Raw genomic sequence first — 17,718 nt, 5'->3', positions numbered from 1 at the left:
TGGCTGATCTTTTGTGGACTCAGCTCCACTTTCCGGCCCGAACACCATAACCCTTAATCCCCTCATTCTTCAAAACACGATCTATCTTTATCTTAAAAACATTGAATGAAGGAGCCTCAACTGCTTCACTGGGCAAGGAATTCCAGAGACTCACAACCCTTTGGGTGAAGAAGTTCCTCCTAAACTCAGTCCTAAATCTACTTCCCCTTATTTTGAGGCTATGCCCCCTAGTTCTGCATATGAATGACATGAATGAAAATCGCTTGTTGTCACAAGTAGGCTTCAAATGAAGTTACTGTTAAAAGCCCCTCTATAATTCCATATCAGAGATTTCGTGTAGACGATGCTCCCTGGGATCGTGTTCCCCACAGATTACAAATTCCCGGGAGAATTCCCTCCGAAAAATGATTTTCACTACGTCCGAACGACAAAAGAGTCTCTTGATCCCCAGCATCGGGCCTCCATTTCGAGCATAACGCCCTCGCGAGGACTACCGCTGGAAACACCACATCGGAATTCAGCCCCCCTCCTCTAGATTCCTGTGTACCAACCTCCCTCCCCCTCATTCGAGCTGCACCCCCCCCCCACCCCCGCAGAGATCCCTTAAATAAAGGAACGCCCCACAGTCACTCCGTGAATAAAAATACCACCATATAGACAAACCTTAATCAAGGGACACTTTCAGAAACACCCTAAATATAGGTACACCCTCAGACCGCCAAAATAAAGGAACCTCAAGGCTTGCTGAACAAAGGGACCCCACATACCTCCCAGAAGCGAGACCCCTGTCAGGAAGCCTTTTGGGAAATGACCGCTGTCAGGACGCCCGACGGAAGTTAGAGGAATGTTCAGACAGAGACAGTGAAAAAGAACTACTTCGATACTTACTTCGGCAATGCTCCTGTTTGCTCAGGAAGAGGAAGCAGCACCTGTAAATTCCTAGAAAGGGAAATCCAGTAAGCTGTGTTTGAACACCTCAGATTTGCATCTGAAAGCAGTTCATTAATTTCTCTTTGATACTGTTTTTTCCTACCTGTGATTTACAGTTTGCACAGACACGTAGCTACCATCATTGCTCCATTCATATTCCTTCAAAGTTCAGTAACTCTAAAGTGCTCGAACCTCAATGTTTATAAACATCAAGCTTTGATTGACAGGTCCTAGACCACCAAAAACAGAGTGAAGGCCTGTCAATTTCTAGCAGACAGCATGAAAATCACGCACGTGTAAAGGAAGGGATTAATTCTCTGTCAAAGCCTGGCATTGTGCTGTTGTGTCTGGGGTTGTGTATGTAATGGCGGGTCGCTGTGTGCACGTGTTTTGTGAAATCCAATTTGTTTCCATTTGTGTATCTTTATAATTGCGCGGACATTTCACAGTCCTCTACATTAAGTTTTCTTTTTCGGCACCCACGTTCTGATCGGCGGAATGCAGGGTTGCTCCCAGAAGAAGAATTTGGATTGGGCGATTTCTTTCCCCACGTTTAATGCGCGATTTGGTCGAAAACGAGTGAAACGTGAATTCACCTTTGATGGGTTAACGCAGGGACACAGCAAGTTGATTCGGGTGACAGTGAAAGGGAAGGCTATGCAGAGAGCGGATAAATAAAATGGCGGAGGAGCGGACTTTGTTTTCATTCACTCCACTGTGGTAGAACAACTGATGGGACTGATCAAAGAGGAAACTATGACAGCATCGGCAGGAGATGCAGGAAGATTGGTCGAAGGCAATGGAGGGAGCAGTTGACCTACTTCGCGGTGGCAAGGAGGGAGGGAATAGGCCCTAGAGAGTGAAAAGCGCCTGGAATCACAAAGGATTCAATTCGATCTGTGGAACGGGTGGTCTCTGTTCATAGTGACCGAAATGTTGGGATGGGCCTGCAAGGAACTAAAAGGCACGGTGGACGACCAAGAAAATCGGTCCAGGCGGCAAACTCTACAGTTTGTTGGCCTACCGGAGCAGTTTGAGGGAACAAGTGCCAAGTCATAGGTTTCCAAGATGTTGGGAAAGCTGCTGGGTGAGGGGGTCCCGCAAAAGTTCCCGGAGGTGGACTGGGCTCAACGATCGTTAAGACAGGGGCCAGGAAAGGGGGACCATCAAGGGCATTACAGTTAACATGCTCCACTCCAGGTGAAAGAATAGATTTTGACGTTGCAAATGACAACAAAAGATTGTACGTGGGAAGGCCAGGGGGGTCCAAATATATCTGGACATCGGAGTTGACCTGGCAAAGCGGCGAGCTGCCTTTCATCGGGCCAAGGCGATTCTTTTATTGAAGTATGTTCAGTTTAATGTCTTGTATCCGTCCAAACCGTGGCTTCTTTTAAGCGGAAGGATAATTATTTTAAATTTCCCGAAGAGGCACACCATTTCAGTGAGGACCATAGGTGAGAGGAGGCTTGAATGGTGAACGTTGTTGGTGGTTCTTGGAATATTCAAAAAATGTTTTATTAAACCAAATGTCGTGAGATTTCTGCATGAGCATTTTTGTGAGGTTCTACTGTGTTTTTAAATGTTTGCACTTTGTTTACCAATGTTTTGTTGTGTTACACGTTTGCCTTGTTACTAATGTGTTAAAATGGTTGAGCTGGAATTTTTCAGAGTCTTAGGTGTCTCTCTCTTCTTGGTCGGGAAAGCGGGAGGTACGACCTGGGAGGGAGATTTGAAGCTGGATCCCCACCGAAGGTTACAGATGGATAGGTACGTTGGGTGGGGGTGGGGGGGGGAGCGGGGTTACGAGTTTGCGTGAGATGGGTGGTAGCATTTGTTTCGCTCTTCATGAGGGAGTTACCATGCTGGCAAATATTCTGCTGAATGGAAGCAACGTGGTGGCGGCGGCCGCGGCGGGTTGCTAGATGGGGCAGAGGGAGCGATGGGAGCGATCGGTGTGTATGTGGGGGGGGGGGGGGGCGGCCAGTGAGGGAGGGGGAGGGGTGCCCGCGGTGGGAGCGGTCAGGGCCGTTTGGGTTCGGGGGATGGGGGAGGTGATGACGCAGGTGTGGTGCGTAGCTTATCAGGCAAGGACAGGCCAGGGCGGAAGAGGCAGCCACTTTGTGTGGCTTGGATGGGAAAGGAACATGGAGGTTCTATTACAGGTGGGATGGCAGACCTAAATAGTTGGGAGTGGATGAGGGTAGGAGCCCCAGCTGAAAGTATTGACTTGGAATGTGCAAAGTTTTAATGGACCCGTGAAACGTTGCAGGGCATTCGTGCAATGTAATAGCTTTGGGATGGAGTTGGCATTTCTCCAGGAGACGTATTTGCTGATTATGGACAACGTTAGATTGCAAATGGAATGGTGGGGCAGACATTTCTCCCGGGATGTGACTCTAAATGGAGGGGGGTCGCTATTATATCTAATAAGAAGGTCTCCTATGTGCTGGCCAGGGAGGTGTGAGACCCGGATGTCGGTTTATCATGGTTAGTGGGATATTAGAGGGACTCCGGTTGCGCTGTTTAGCATTCATGCGCCAAATGTGGATGATAGGGACTTTGTTAAGCGGATTTTAGCTGGCATCCTGGACCTGGGCTCAGACAAATTCATCATGGGTGAGGATTTTAACTGTGTGAAGGATCCTGGACTGTATCAATCGTGCCGTAGGACGTGAGTCAAGTTGGAAATAGCTGAGGAGCTGGGGTGTTTATTGACCAGATCGGAGGCTGGATCGTTGGAGGTTTCGGTATCCAGATGGGAGGGAATGGTTACACTTCTCCCTTGTACATCCGGTGTAGTCCCGTTTAGATGTTTTATGGTGGATAATTTGATTCCACCGGAAAAGGATGGGGTGTAAGATGGGGCAATTGTGGTCTCAGACCATATGCCACATTTGATGAATATTAGGGTGACAGTCGGTCAGTCTCAGGGACTCTCGTGTATAAAGGAGTTAGCGTTACTGGCGGGTGAATTTATTTGCGGAAGGGTGATTGCGGTCATCAAGCAGCACATCGGGTTGATGCAACACTTGGCGAGGTGGTTCTCGTCCTCCACGCACTGAGAGGCGTTGAAGGCGAAGTTATGGGTAGGAAGTGAACGCTTTTTAAGCGCACGGGTACGGGATGAAGCGTTCAGAGAGACAGTGATTGATTGGTGCAATTCTGGTGGTTGATTGGCAGGACTCTGTGGTGCCCACAAGGGAATTTTTGGCGGAGCAGGAGAAGCTGCAGGGAGAATTCACTTGATGACGACAGCGAAGGCGATGGGCCAGATTCGTACTGCAAGAAATGTTTTGTCAGCGTGGAGAGAATGTTATCCGCCTGCTAGTGCATCAATCGTGCCGACAAGCCTCGGCAAGGGAAATAGGACAAGCGAAGGAAGAGTGGAACGGGTGACGACAACGGAGCATGTAAATAAAATGTTTGAGTCATTCTATAAGATGTTATGTCGGCCTAAACCCCGGGCGGAGCGGAATGAAATTGCGTGTTTTTTGAGGGTTTCGTGTTCCCAGAGATTGAGTGGGAGAAGTGGAGGTTCCGCTGGGGTTACAGGACTCGATTAAAGCAATGGATGGAATACAGTCAGGGAAGGCGCAGGGCCCAGAATGGTTTATAGACGGCTTATGGGTGAGTTGGCCTCACATCTCCTGGAGATGTTCTCTGCCTCTTTGACGCGAGGGGAATTACTGGCCATGTTTTCTCATGAGTCTATTTCGTTAGTCCCCAAGAAAGAAAAGGACCCATTAGAGTGTGCATCGTACCTGCCAATCCTCTTGGTAAGTACAGATTGAAAGTTATAGCTCAGGTAGAAGCACTGTGGCTTGTGGGGTGTGTTCCGGATGTGGTGCATCAGGTTCAAAAGTTTCCGTGATGGGAGGAGGCTGTCTACTAATCTCAGACGTCTACTAAATGTTGATATGACACCTACTGAGAGGAGGGTGCCGGTGGTTGTGGTTGCTATGGCTGCAGGTGGAGCGGAGTCATTAGGTGGAGGTGTTGGGTAAGTTTGGATTTAGGTTAACATTAGTCGCACGGGTGAGATTTATGTATGAGGCCCTCATGACTGGTGTTAGAACTAATTCGGTTACCTCGGGGTATTGCTGGCTATATAAGGGTACGGGACAGGACTTCCCAGCGTCACCACTTCTGATCGCAGTTGCAATAGAACCTCTGACTATTCAACAGCGGGATTCACGTGTGTTGTCAGGTATTGTGACGTGGGTGGGAGTAGAAAGCACAGAGATTTGTTCCGCGGGTGATTTGTGTAATCCGCTGGCTTGCATGGATAAGAATATGAGTATATTGGAGAAATTTGGCAGCGTCTCGGGCTACAATTTGAAGTTGATTAAAAGTGAATTCCATGGATAGACACAGGGAACGCACTGATTGAGGAGGTAGAGCAGAGATGGGAGGAGGAGTTGGATATGGAGTTGGCATGCGTGCGTGGAGTGATATTCTGAGCCGGGTCAATGCTACATATTAACGTGCTCGGACGAGCCTGACACAGTTGTGCTGTACAGTTCTTTGTTCTTTGGGAATAGAGGGATACGGACCCAGGAAGTGGAGAAGATTGTAGTTTAGTCGGGCAGCATGGTCGGCACGGGCTTGGAGGGCCGAAGAGCCTGTTCCTGTGCTGTACATTTCTTTGTTCTTTGTTCTTTGAGTTGAAAGCAATGCATTGGGCCTGGATGACACGGAAGCGAATGAATGGGTTCTTTGTAGGAGTACAGGATAGCCGTGAGGGGTGTAGAGGAGAATCGGCTTTCCAGGTCTACAATTGCGGGGTTCGAGGGTTCTGGAGCACGTTATTGGTGGCACTGGCAGAAATTGTGGTGGAGGTGATGTTATTACGTCTTCTTGAGGTGATTTTTGCGGTGTTGGAGGTGCCGGAGCTGACGGAGGATTGGCGAAGATGAAATGTTGCCCTCCGTGTCCAAAGATGAGAAGATGAGGTGGGGTTCTGGGGTTACGTGGATTGGGCATATTAGGCTGCCCTTTTAGATTGACAGTGTAAAGTCGATTGGCTTAATGGTTTTCTCCGCTTTCAAATCTATGATTCTATGAACCCTGCTGTGCGGCAGTGTTACACATCTCTTTTGCATATCTGTGAACACAACATCAACAATATTTCCCTCATCAAACCTTATAGATTAAGCCTTCAATACAATACCCAGCGGTGCAGTGAAATACAATTTCCCCATCAAAAGTCAATGCTTCATTGACTCAGTTGACTGATGTGTGCCACACATCACTGCATCTAAAAATTACTCCTCCACCGAGGTTAAATTGACTACACTCATCATTCTCTTATGCAACAATATACCTCCCCCTGTCCTTGTCTTGTGAACACAGAAGCAAATCATGCTCAAGTCCTTTTCTCCAATTCTCAACTTCCCAATTTCTTTATAAAGCTCTGTGCGTCGTTATTTGCTTGCGTTCATCCATTTGTTAAACGTCGTTGACTTTTCCTGCATTTCAGTTCAAATCTCACCTTCAAATTCAATCACATTCATGCACGTATATCTCATGCGCAGGGACACCTGCATGGGGCCGGGTATGGTTTCGCACATGACAAGGCATACTCTCCAACTTTCCATCCGCAGCAAATTGTTGGAAAGCCAATCTACACAAATGCACGCACTCTCATTACTTTTTTTAAAATTATTCCTTTAACTGATGGTGGAGTTGACTGGCTCCGACATAATCTATTGCCCAGCTCTGTTGCCCTTCAGAAGAGGGCAGTGATTGGTCTCCTTCAAAATTTGAATTCTGTGTGGTGTAGGTCAATCCAGAGGGCAATTTGGAAAGAACTTCTTGGATTCTAACTCGATAGTAAAGGAACATGTTTCCAGTCGGGGATGTCGAGTGACTTGGATGGAACTTCCATATGGTGTTATTGCCATGTACACAGAATCATAGAATTTACAGTGCAAAAGGAGGCCATTCGGCCCATCGAGTCTGCACCGGCCCTTGGAAAGAGCACCTTACCCAAGGTCAACACCTCCACCCTATCCCCATAACCCAGTAACCCCACCCAACACTAAGGGCAATTTTGGACACTAAGGGCAATTTATCATGGCCAATCCACCTAACCTGCACATCTTTGGACTGTGGGAGGAAACCGGAGCACCCGGAGGAAACCCACGCACACACGAGGAGGATGTTCAGACTCCGCACAGACAGTGACCCAAGCCGGAATCGAACCTGGGACCGTGGAGCTGTGAAGCAATTGTGCTATCCACAATACTACCGTGCTGCCCGTCGCATAACAGACTTTCTAGATTGTAGAAGGCATGGCAAGTCCGTACACTGCCTTGCGGAGTTGTTGGCGTGAATCTTGTTGACAATAGACACTTCTGCCACTGTTCATCGGCGGGTGAGAGAGCGGATGCATGTGGAAAGGGAGTCAGAACAACTCTATTGCATTGTCTTGGAAAATGTTGAGCCCCATTAGTCTTGTTAGGACTGCACTCACCCAGGCAAATGGCAAGATTTAAGTCACCCACCAGGGCTGGGCCTTGTTGAAGGCGAACACGGTTTTGGGAGCGCATTGCTGAGTTACACACTGCAGAGGTCCTAGCCTATGGCCTGATTTGAGCTATAGCGTCTCTATGGATGGCCCAGTTGAACATTTACACAATTGTAACCCGTAGGATGTCGATGGAGGGATGGGCGCGGGGAACGTTAAGAAGCATGGCTCCACTTTGTTTGGAAAATATAATTATCTGGCACTTGAGATGCGAAATTTTACTTACTGCTGAGCAGCACAAACTTGGACATGTACCAGGTATTGCTGCGTTTAATGATTGGCTGTTGCAGTATTTCAGGAGTCATGAATGTGGCTGAACATTGTGCAAACAGCAGCGAGCATGTCCCGTGTCATCTTATGTTGGGCGGAAACTAATTGTGAAGCAGCTAAAGATGTTTCTGGCTCAGACACACGGACGCCAGAAGTGGTGTCCTGAAGTGGCCATGATTGCACGCCTTCTTTTGTGCTGGGTATGAGCCCGAGCAGCGAATATTTCTTCCCACCAGATTCCCACGGAATTAATTCCGCGAGGGTTCCATGATGCCACCTATGTCGTTGTTAAAGATGGGCCCCCTCAGCACAACTTTGCTTGAGCTGGCGGGATTTTTAGGGCAACGAGAGGATTAGAGGGTATTTGTTGAATGGAAGACAAATGTTCAATCGTAAAAAATAGAGTGGGTGGTTTTGACGGATGTAGTATGGAGAATTCAAACAAGGAAATGGCGTCTGGTAATGTGAGTGTGTTTTCATTTAGAGGTTCGGAGAGGCTGGGCAGGCGACGCAGAGCAGACTCGGCACAAACAGAAAAGAAGAACCATTTTAATTGATTGTGCCATAATCTCAGGGGAGCATGAATGTAACAGGGTTGGGGATCTTGAAATCCTGAAGGTTGGCCCACAATTATTTAGCAGACGACTAATACGGAGGAAATGTTGGTATCTGTTTGAGGAGAATAGAGTAGGGAGGCCTACACTCCTCAGGGGCGGTGTGTTGGGGATGGGATCACCAAAACTGAGAGGAGGGCCAAAATTGGAGGGGTGGCCCAAAATTGGCGTCAATAACACCAACGGAGGTGGAAGGGAGCTAAATTGATTCGGGTGTGTAAATTGCCAGATGAAAAATGAGATGAACCTCATACAATAGTCAGAAAAATCTGTAGGAGTTTAAAGTTCTCTTCCATTTGGAGAGTCAGAAGAAGTTGGATCGCCTGTAACAGTTAGAGAACCAATACCAGTTTGTGATAGGTGGGCAGCACGGTAGCACACGTGGGTAGCACTTTGGCTTCGCAACGCCAGGGTCCCAGGTTCGATTCCCCGCTGGGTCACTGTCTGTGCGCAGTCTGCAAGTTCTCCCCGTGTCTGCGTAGGTCTCCTCCGGTGCTCTCCCACAGTCAAAAGACGCGCTGGGTATGTGGATCGGCCATACTTAATTGCCCTTAGTGTCCAAAAAAGGTTAGGAGGGGTTATTGGGTTTCTGGATAGGGTGAAAGTGAGCACTTAAGTGGGTCGGTGCAGACTCGATGGGCCGAATGGCCTCCTTCTGCATTATATGTTCTATGCATGTATCTATGTTATCTATCGGCTGGGGATCTGCATCAGTTAGTGCAAATTGAGTTGCTGATAGATTGAGAGAAATTCTCGGCCTTTCGAATTGAATTTTGCCGCCGGCAGCGCATTTCCTGGTGGAGCGTGGTGGCTTCAATGGGAAACGCCATTGATAAGCGGTGGTCGTTTAGAATGCCGCCACCAGCGAATGGAGTGTTGCGACTTGGGGAACTGGATAATCCAACGAGAAGTGGACCCAATGTTGTACTTGAGATGGCCGCATCATTGGTGGCATAAAACCCAGAATCTAATATTATGCTTTAATCAATGTCACCCATATTATATCTTCTTTGATTATACTGTATCTAAATGTTAAAAATAAACAGATCCAATCACTGAAAGTGATGATGTCATCTCTTTGATCGTGCTATAACAAACTGCTGAGCTGTTCAATGTTGCAATCTTAATATCCCAAAGGTGATCTCGCAGTGTATTTATTAACGGCCTTGGGGATGTATCATCTCAGCAATAATACAGATTGCATGCAATACAAAGGGACACATCACTTCTCATTCAACATGCAGCATCAAATTAAACTGGCGATGAAAATATACTACATGATCCTTGCTGTCATTGGCGTTCCAGGTAAGTGGATATTGCCATTGAAGTTGTGTAAATCTGTGGGACGGCTGGTCTCTGCTTTTATTCTGAAAATGATTTAATTGTCGCTCGAGTACAACAGTCGATCAGTGCCATAACTTCAATCAGTCCAACGCAATGACTTATCTCTGTGGCGTTTTCCATTGAACATTACGACTAACTACAATATCAACACCTGACTGAGATTAGAAATGCCGACAGCAATGTCACAGTATTGTAATCCTCGTTCTTTTCTTCCACTTCCACTGTTCTTCCTTCCACGTCCATTTTTCTCAAAATGAAATCCACTGTTTAGTACGGGTTTTCAGATTTTCGTGTTGCCATATTAAATGGTTTGTGAATCTGTTCCCCTGAACCCCTAATGCCCCCAGAACCGATTTAAACACTTATTTTCCGAGAAGCATTTTGGAAACTAATATTTCGAATCCAAGTGCTACATCAGTAAACTGACTGTGTTGCAATCAATCTGCCGTTGAAATGTTCACTGAGCAAGTCTGTCAGTTGTTATTCGGAAGGTGCTCAGGTCATGTGTTGCATTCGTCCGCTGAATTCATGGTACTTTCAATTTAGGTTTGTTCTGGGTAGTCTGACGATCTTTGATTGTCGTTGAAGCTGCAATCATTAGGGCAAGAGGAAAGTATTAATCACATTTCTAACTTGTGGATTGTGGCATGGTTTGGGGAATGGAATGAAGATCGCTTATTGTTACAAGCAGGCTTCAAATGGAGTTACTGTGAAAAGCCCCTAGCCGCCTCATTCCGGCGCCTGTTCGGGGAGGCTGGTACGGGAAGGCGCCGGAATGTGGCGATCAGGAGGTGAATTCCTGGCCAGCAGACTCCGAGATTCGGACCTGCTTTTGAAGCCACGGTATTTATGCAGTCTATGTCCTTCATTTTCCTGACAGTTGTCACCCCCGGGATATTGACAGTCGAGGCTTTGGAGATTATAATATTATTCAATGTCAAGGGGAGATGGGGAGATTGTTCTCTTCTTAGGCACAGTCATTTGTGTGACACGAAAGTTAATTTTGCAGTTTTTTCACGATGTTTCTCTTAATATTTGATTCCATTATGTTTCCTATCACTGCCGTTGCGTTAATGAAGTTTGCTCCTTTGCAATTTTTCTAACACACGTTAGAAATCGAGGAATGGCAGCAGCTGTTTTCCATCCTTTGATGATGTTTTAATGATTCCTAATTTCTCTTGTGTTCTTTAATATATTCAGATACTCCATCAAACCATCGATTTTACCCACACTTTAATTAATTGAAATTTCTGCCTGGTATGTTTCCACGCTTTTAGTTTGAATGGTCTCCCTATTATTTGCCGGTTTGTTCCTCCCCATAGAGGAATTACGAGATGCTTCATTCTCCGCCGCCTGTCCCATAACATGGTTGACTTCTCTCCATCGAAGCACAAGCTCTGCACCAGAAGTCAATTCTCAATTCTGTCTTCCACTTTGCACTAAGATCCATGAAATCCCATGCTGCAGCTGAACAGCCAATGGTTGGGATCTCACTTGATAGACTCCGTGAGGCTATTTCATAGTCATCTGTCCAAAATTTCCTTCTCGGAAAATCCGACTGTCCAATTTGGAATTGAATCTTTCAGTTTCATTAAATCTCCACTGCAGATGGAACTCCTCTTTTTCTCACCCGTTCTGATATAGAAATGAGATATCGTCCTGATCGCTGTGCAGTGGTCTTTTTATAAAGTGTGGGTGTGCGTATTTGAGGTTTAAAAGCAGGGATATTACACATCCAAAGTGTCCCGCTGAGAGAACATGCATGTGTGCTAGGTGTGCTACCGTTGTTTGAGATACAGGGACCATTCTTTTTTGCTATTCTTCTCACAATTGTGGATAGTTTGAGAATTGTGTCGCTGTCATTTTCTTCATTTCTTTTCAGCTGGAAAATGTTATTTGTTGTGCTGCTAATTTTCACCGTCGTCCATCTTCACATGGTCCGTTTGAGACACTTCCCTTTCCTTTTCCGACTTCGTTACATCCATTTCAAATGATTGGTTGTTCGTCAATGTCTCCTGTTTTCTTACCGACTACTACATCCCCATTGATTATGCTTCCTCCCTCGCCACTTCTTGGGATTGATCTTCTCCAATATTTCCCAATTTCTCCACATGCATTCTAGCTGTTCTACAGAGCTACCTCTGCCCCTTAAATTCCTACCTTGTTCCTCGTCGTATTACGCAAATATGGGAATTGACAAAACACTCCCGTTCCATTTAAGGGGTTATTGCTGCAATCTGTTGCATCCCAGACTGGAAGCATTATCTGGTAACCCTTGAGTACAACGTCCAGCCAAGCAGCCTCCACATTCAACAGATCATCCTCTAACATTTCTGTCACTTCCAACTAGATTCACGACCTCCCCACACGTCCCGTCAGCCATACAAATACTCCTGGTCATTGCGTCATCGTACCCAACATTATCTCCTCATTCTAGTGCGCAAGTCCATGATACTTAACTGCTGTCGTTCTCCATTACTAGATTTCATTTTCCCAGTTCCTAAACAGGCTTCCAGGTGAAGCAATGATTTACTGGGTCACTATCCGTGCAAATTCTGAACACATGAAATAATGAAACAGGTGAGATTTCCAACCTGATTAACAATCATTCCTGGTATGGCTCCGAGCAGTGACAGATTGTGTCGCTGTTGAAATTTCTAACCTCGCCACTGTTCGGTATTACGGAGAGTCCAAAAACCGAGACGTTCTAATCCTGGTAATAGATAGATCCTGGTTTTGATCCAATCACTGAGAAGGCCTAACAATGGCGAGCTTATGGATCGTGGTAGATTGTGATCCTGGTGATATTGGTCGGGTATGATCCTTTAGAGGGTCAAAATACTAGAATCATAGAAGTTTACAGCATGGAAACAGGCCCTTCGGCCCAACCAGTCCATGCCGCCCAGTTTTTACCATTAAGCTAGTCCCAGTTGCCCGCACTTGGCCCATAACCCTCTATACCCATCTTACCCATGTAACTATCTAAATGCTTTTTAAAAGACACAATTGTACCCGCCTCTACTACTACCTCTGGCAGCCCATTCCAGACACTCACTGCCCTCTGAGTGAAGAAATTGCCCCTCTGGGCCCTTCTGAATCTCTCCCCTCTCACCTTAAACCTATGCCCTCTAGTTTTAGACTCCCCTACCTTTGGGAAAAGATGTTGACTATCTACCTTATCTATGCCCCTCATTATTTTATAGACCTCTATAAAATCACCCCTAAGCCTCCTACGCTCCAGGGAAAAAAGTCCCAGTCTATCCAGCCTCTCCTTATAACTCAAACCATCAAGTCCCGGCAACATCCTAGTAAATCTTTTCTGCACTCTTTCCAGTTTAATAATATCCTTTCTATAATAGGGTGACCAGAACTGCACACAGTATTCCAAGTGTGGCCGTACCAATGTCTTGTACAACTTCAACAAGACGTCCCAACTCCTGTATTCAATGTTCTGACCAATGAAACCAAGCATGCCGAATGCCTTCTTCACCACCCTGTCCACCTGCGACTCCACCTTCAAGGAGCTATGAACCTGTACTCCTAGATCTCTTTGTTCTATAACTCTCCCCAACGCCATACCATTAACTGAGTAGGTCCTGGCCTGATTCGATCTGCCAAAATGCATCACCTCACATTTATCTAAATTAAACTCCATCTGCCATTCGTCGGCCCACTGGCCTAATTGATCAAGATGCCGTTGCAATCCTAGATAACCTTCTTCACTATCCACTGTGCCACCAATCTTGGTGTCATCTGCAAACTTACTAACCATGCCTCCTAAATTCTCATCCAAATCATTAATATAAATCACAAATAACAGTGGACCCAGCACCGATCCCTGAGGCACACCACTGGTCACAGGCCTCCAGTTTGAAAAACAACCCTCTACAACCACCCTCTGCCTTCTGTCGCCCAGCCAATTTTGAATCCAATTGGCAACCTCACCCTGGATCCCGTGAGCTTTAACCTTCTGCAACAACCTACCATGCGGTACCTTGTCAAAGGCTTTGCTAAAGTCCATGTAGACAACGTCTACTGCACTGCCCTCATCTACCTTCTTGGTCACTCCCTCAAAAATCTCAATCAAATTTGTGAGGCATGATTTTCCACGCACAAAGCCATGCTGACTGCCCCGAATCAGTCCTTGCCTCTCTAAATGCTTGTAGATCCTGTCTCTCAGAATACCTTCTCGCAACTTACCTACTACAGACGTTAGGCCCACCGGTCTGTAGTTCCCAGGCTTTTCCCTGCTGCCCTTCTTAAACAAGGGCACAACATTCGCCACTCTCCAATCTTCAGGCACCTCACCTGTGGCTGCCGATGATTCAAATATCTCGGTTAGGGGACCCGCAATTTCCTCTCTAGCCTCCCACAACATCCTGGGATACATTTCATCAGGTCCCGGGGATTTATCTACCTTGATGCGCTTTAAGACTTCCAGCACCTCCTCCTCTGTAATATGCACACTTCTCAAGACATCACTATTTATTTCCCTTAGTTTCCTAACATCCATGCCTTTCTCCACCGTGAATACCGATGAGAAATATTCATTCAGGAACTCACCCAACTCTTGTGGCTCTGCACATAGATGTCCTTGTTGATCCTTAAGAGGCCCGACTCTGTCCCGAGTTACTCTTTTCCCCTTTATGTATCTGTAGAATCTCTTTGGATTCTCCCTTGCATTATTTGCCAAAGCAATTTCATGTCCCCTTTTTGCCCTCCTGATTTCCCTCTTAACTCTATTTCGACAATCTCTATACTCTTCAAGGGATCTACTTGATCCCAGTTGCTTATGTACGTCATATGCCTCCTTCTTCTTTTTGACCAGAGTCTCAATATCTCGAGTAATCCAGGGTTCCCTACTTCTACCAGCCTTGCCCTTCACTCTAAAGGGAATGTGCTTACCCTGCACCCTGGTTAACACATTTTTAAAAGCCTCCCATTTACCAGCCGTCCCTTTGCCTGCCAATAGTCTCCCCCAATCTACCTCTGCAAGTTCCTGTCTGATACCATCAAAATTGGCCTTGCCCCAATTAAGAATTTTAACTCTTGGGCCAGACATATCATTCTCCATAGCTATCTTAAAACTAATGGAATTATGGTCACTTGTCCCAAAGTGATCCCTCACTCGCACTTCTGTCACTTGCCCTTCCTTATTTCCCAAGACGAGGTCAAGTTTTGCCCCCTCTCTAGTCGGTCCATCCACATACTGAATGAGAAATTCCTCCTGAATACACTCAACAAATTTCCCTCCATCCAAGCCCCTAATGCTATGGCTGTCCCAGTCAATGTTGGGAAAGTTAAAGTCCCCTACTACTACCACCCTATTATTCTTGCAGCTATCTGTAATCTCCTTACATATTTGCTCCTCAATTTCCCGCTGACTATTTGGGGGCCTGTTGTACAGTCCTACCAAGGTGATCTCTCCCTTCTTATTTTTCAGTTCCACCCATATAGACTCAGTGGGCGAACCCTCGGATATATCCCCTCTAAGTACTGCCGTGATGTTCTCCCTAATCAAAAACGCCACTCCCCCTCCTCTCTTACCTCCTGTTCTATCTTTTCTTTCGCATCTGTACCCCGGAACATTGAGCTGCCGGTCCTGCCCCTCCCTTAGCCATGTTTCAGTCATAGCTATAATATCCCAGTCCCATGTGCCCGTCCATGCCCTGAGTTCATCCGCGTTGCCCGTCAGGCCCCTTGCATTGAAATAAATGCAGTTTAATGTAGACCTTCCTTGCTCTCTGCCCTGCTTTCTCTGGTCATGCTTTACACACTCTCCCTTCCTGCCTTTTGTTTCTGTCCCCACTGACTTCCTACATCGGTTCCCATCCCCCTGGCACATTAGTTTAAACCCTCCCCAACTGCACTAGCAAACACCCCCCCCCCCCCCCGAGAACATTGGTTCCGGTCCCACCCAGATGCAGACCGTCCGATTTGTACAGGTCCCACCTCCCCCGGAATCGGTCCCAATGTCCCAGGAATTTGAAACCCTCCCTCTTGCACCATCTCTCAAGCCACGTATTCATCCTAGCTATCCTGTCATTCCTACTCTGACTATCACGTGGCACTGGTAGCAATCCTGAGATTACTACCTTTGAGGTCCTACTTTTTAGTTTAACTCCTAACTCCCTAAATTCAGCTTGTAGGACCTCATCCCGTTTTTTACCTATATCGTTGGTGCCACGACAGCTGGCTGTTCACCCTCCCCCTCCAGAATGCCCTGCAGCCGCTCCGAGACATCCTTGACCCTTGCACCAGGGAGGCAACATACCAACCTGGATTCTCGTTTGCGTCCGCAGAAACGCCTGTCTATTCCCCTTACAATTGAATCCCCTATCACTATAGCTCTGCCACTCTTTTTCCCGCCCTTCTGTGCAGCAGAGCCAGCCACGGTGCCATGAACCTGGCTGCTGCCACCTTCCCCTGGTGAGCCACCTCCCCCAACAGTTTCCAAAACGGTAAATCTGTTTTGGAGGGAGATGACCGCAGGGGATCCCTGCACTGCCTTCCTACTCTTCCTCTGTCTGTTGGTCACCCTTTCCCTATCTGCCTCAGTAATTTTAATCTGCGGTGTGACCAACTCACTGAATGTGCTATCCACAACTTCCTCAGCATCGCGGATGCTCCAAAGTGAGTCCATCCGCAGCTCCAGAGCCGTCAAGCGGTCTAACAGGAGCTGCAGTTGGACACACTTCTTGCAGATGAAGGAGTCAGGGACACCAGAAGGGTCCCTGACTTGCCACATCTCACAAGAGGAGCATGACACGGGTCTGAGCTCTCCTGCCATGACTTAAACCTGAAGTTAAATTTGAACTACACTACACAGCTAAGAGAAAGTCAAAGCGAGAGAAATCACTTACCAGTTACAAGCCAATCACTTACCTGCTGGCTGTGATGTAATTGCTCCAGAGACTCCCTCACAGCTCTGCTTCTCTGCACCTCCTTCAGGTGAGCACCAAATTCCCTTAACTAGTTAATTAATTTACTTAATTAATTTGATTTTTTTTTAAATTTATTTTTTTGTCACTCCCCTCTTACCCGAACTCAGCCTTACCCAAACTCAGATACACTCTGTTTGCCTCCAGCACTCCGTTTCTATAGGCACTTCAGCCACACCCTTTGTATCCTTCCTGATTTACAGTCAGCCAATAGGCCTGCTCCCAAAACTGATCTCTCTCCCGAACAGCTGACCTGCAAGGTAAGGAAGTGGTTAATCAGTACTTACCTCACCCACGGCGCGACCTTTTAAACTGTCCCCTCTGCCTCGCAGCTCCCGCGCTTTTTGAAACTCCCGCGCTGTTTCCAAGGTCCCGGCTCCCTCTCTCTCCCGAACAGCTGACCTGCAAGGTAAGGAAGTTGTTAAGCAGTACTTACCTCACCCACGGCGCGACTTTTTAAACTGTCCCCTCTGCCTCGCAGCTCCCGCGCTTTTTGAAACTCCCGCGCTGTTTCCAAGGTCCCGGCTCCCTCTCTCTCCCGAACAGCTGACCTGCAAGGTAAGGAAGTGGTTAAGCAGTACTTACCTCACCCACGGCGCGACCTTTTAAACTGCCCCCTCTGCCTCGCAGCTCCCGCGCTTTTTGAAACTCCCGCGCTGTTTCCAAGGTCCCGGCTCCCTCTCTCTCCCGAACAGCTGACCTGCAAGGTAAGGAAGTGGTTAAGCAGTACTCACCTCACTCACGGCGCGACCTTTTAAACTGTCCCCTCTGCCTCGCAGCTCCCGCGCTTTTTGAAACTCCCGCGCTGTTTCCAAGGTCCCGGCTCCCTCTCTCTCCCGAACAGCTGACCTGCAAGGTAAGGAAGTGGCTACTGAGAGAGTCTATTCAGGCGAGGCTGCAAACATTCGTAGGATCTGAAGCTGGAGAGTGTTTTTATCCGGCTTGGATCTGATCAGCGTCAGGGGCCCAAAACTTCGATGGTCAAAATTGTGAAGCGTGCAGAAATATGGATGGTCCAAACTTGGTGAGTGTCTACACTTATACAATGTCTGTATCTGAGTAGGGTTTGGATCTTTAAAGTACCTAA

At 47.1% G+C, this 17,718-nt stretch overlaps 1 protein-coding gene across 1 annotated transcript in view; it reads left to right on the top strand.

Moving 5' to 3' along the window:
• The window catches only part of LOC140411309 (uncharacterized), a 91,087-nt gene that overhangs the window by 20,363 nt on the left and 53,006 nt on the right, over positions 1–17,718 (top strand). The window contains exon 3 of the mRNA XM_072500430.1: positions 9,484–9,651. Coding sequence (XP_072356531.1) covers positions 9,484–9,651 — 168 coding nt within the window. The remainder of the gene's footprint in view (positions 1–9,483; positions 9,652–17,718) is intronic.

This window comes from Scyliorhinus torazame, chromosome 4 (assembly GCF_047496885.1).
Source record: "Scyliorhinus torazame isolate Kashiwa2021f chromosome 4, sScyTor2.1, whole genome shotgun sequence".
In the NCBI taxonomy this organism is placed as follows: Eukaryota; Metazoa; Chordata; class Chondrichthyes; order Carcharhiniformes; family Scyliorhinidae; genus Scyliorhinus; species Scyliorhinus torazame.
Note: the sequence above shows the minus strand (reverse complement) of the source record. Positions and strands in the feature narration are given on the sequence as shown.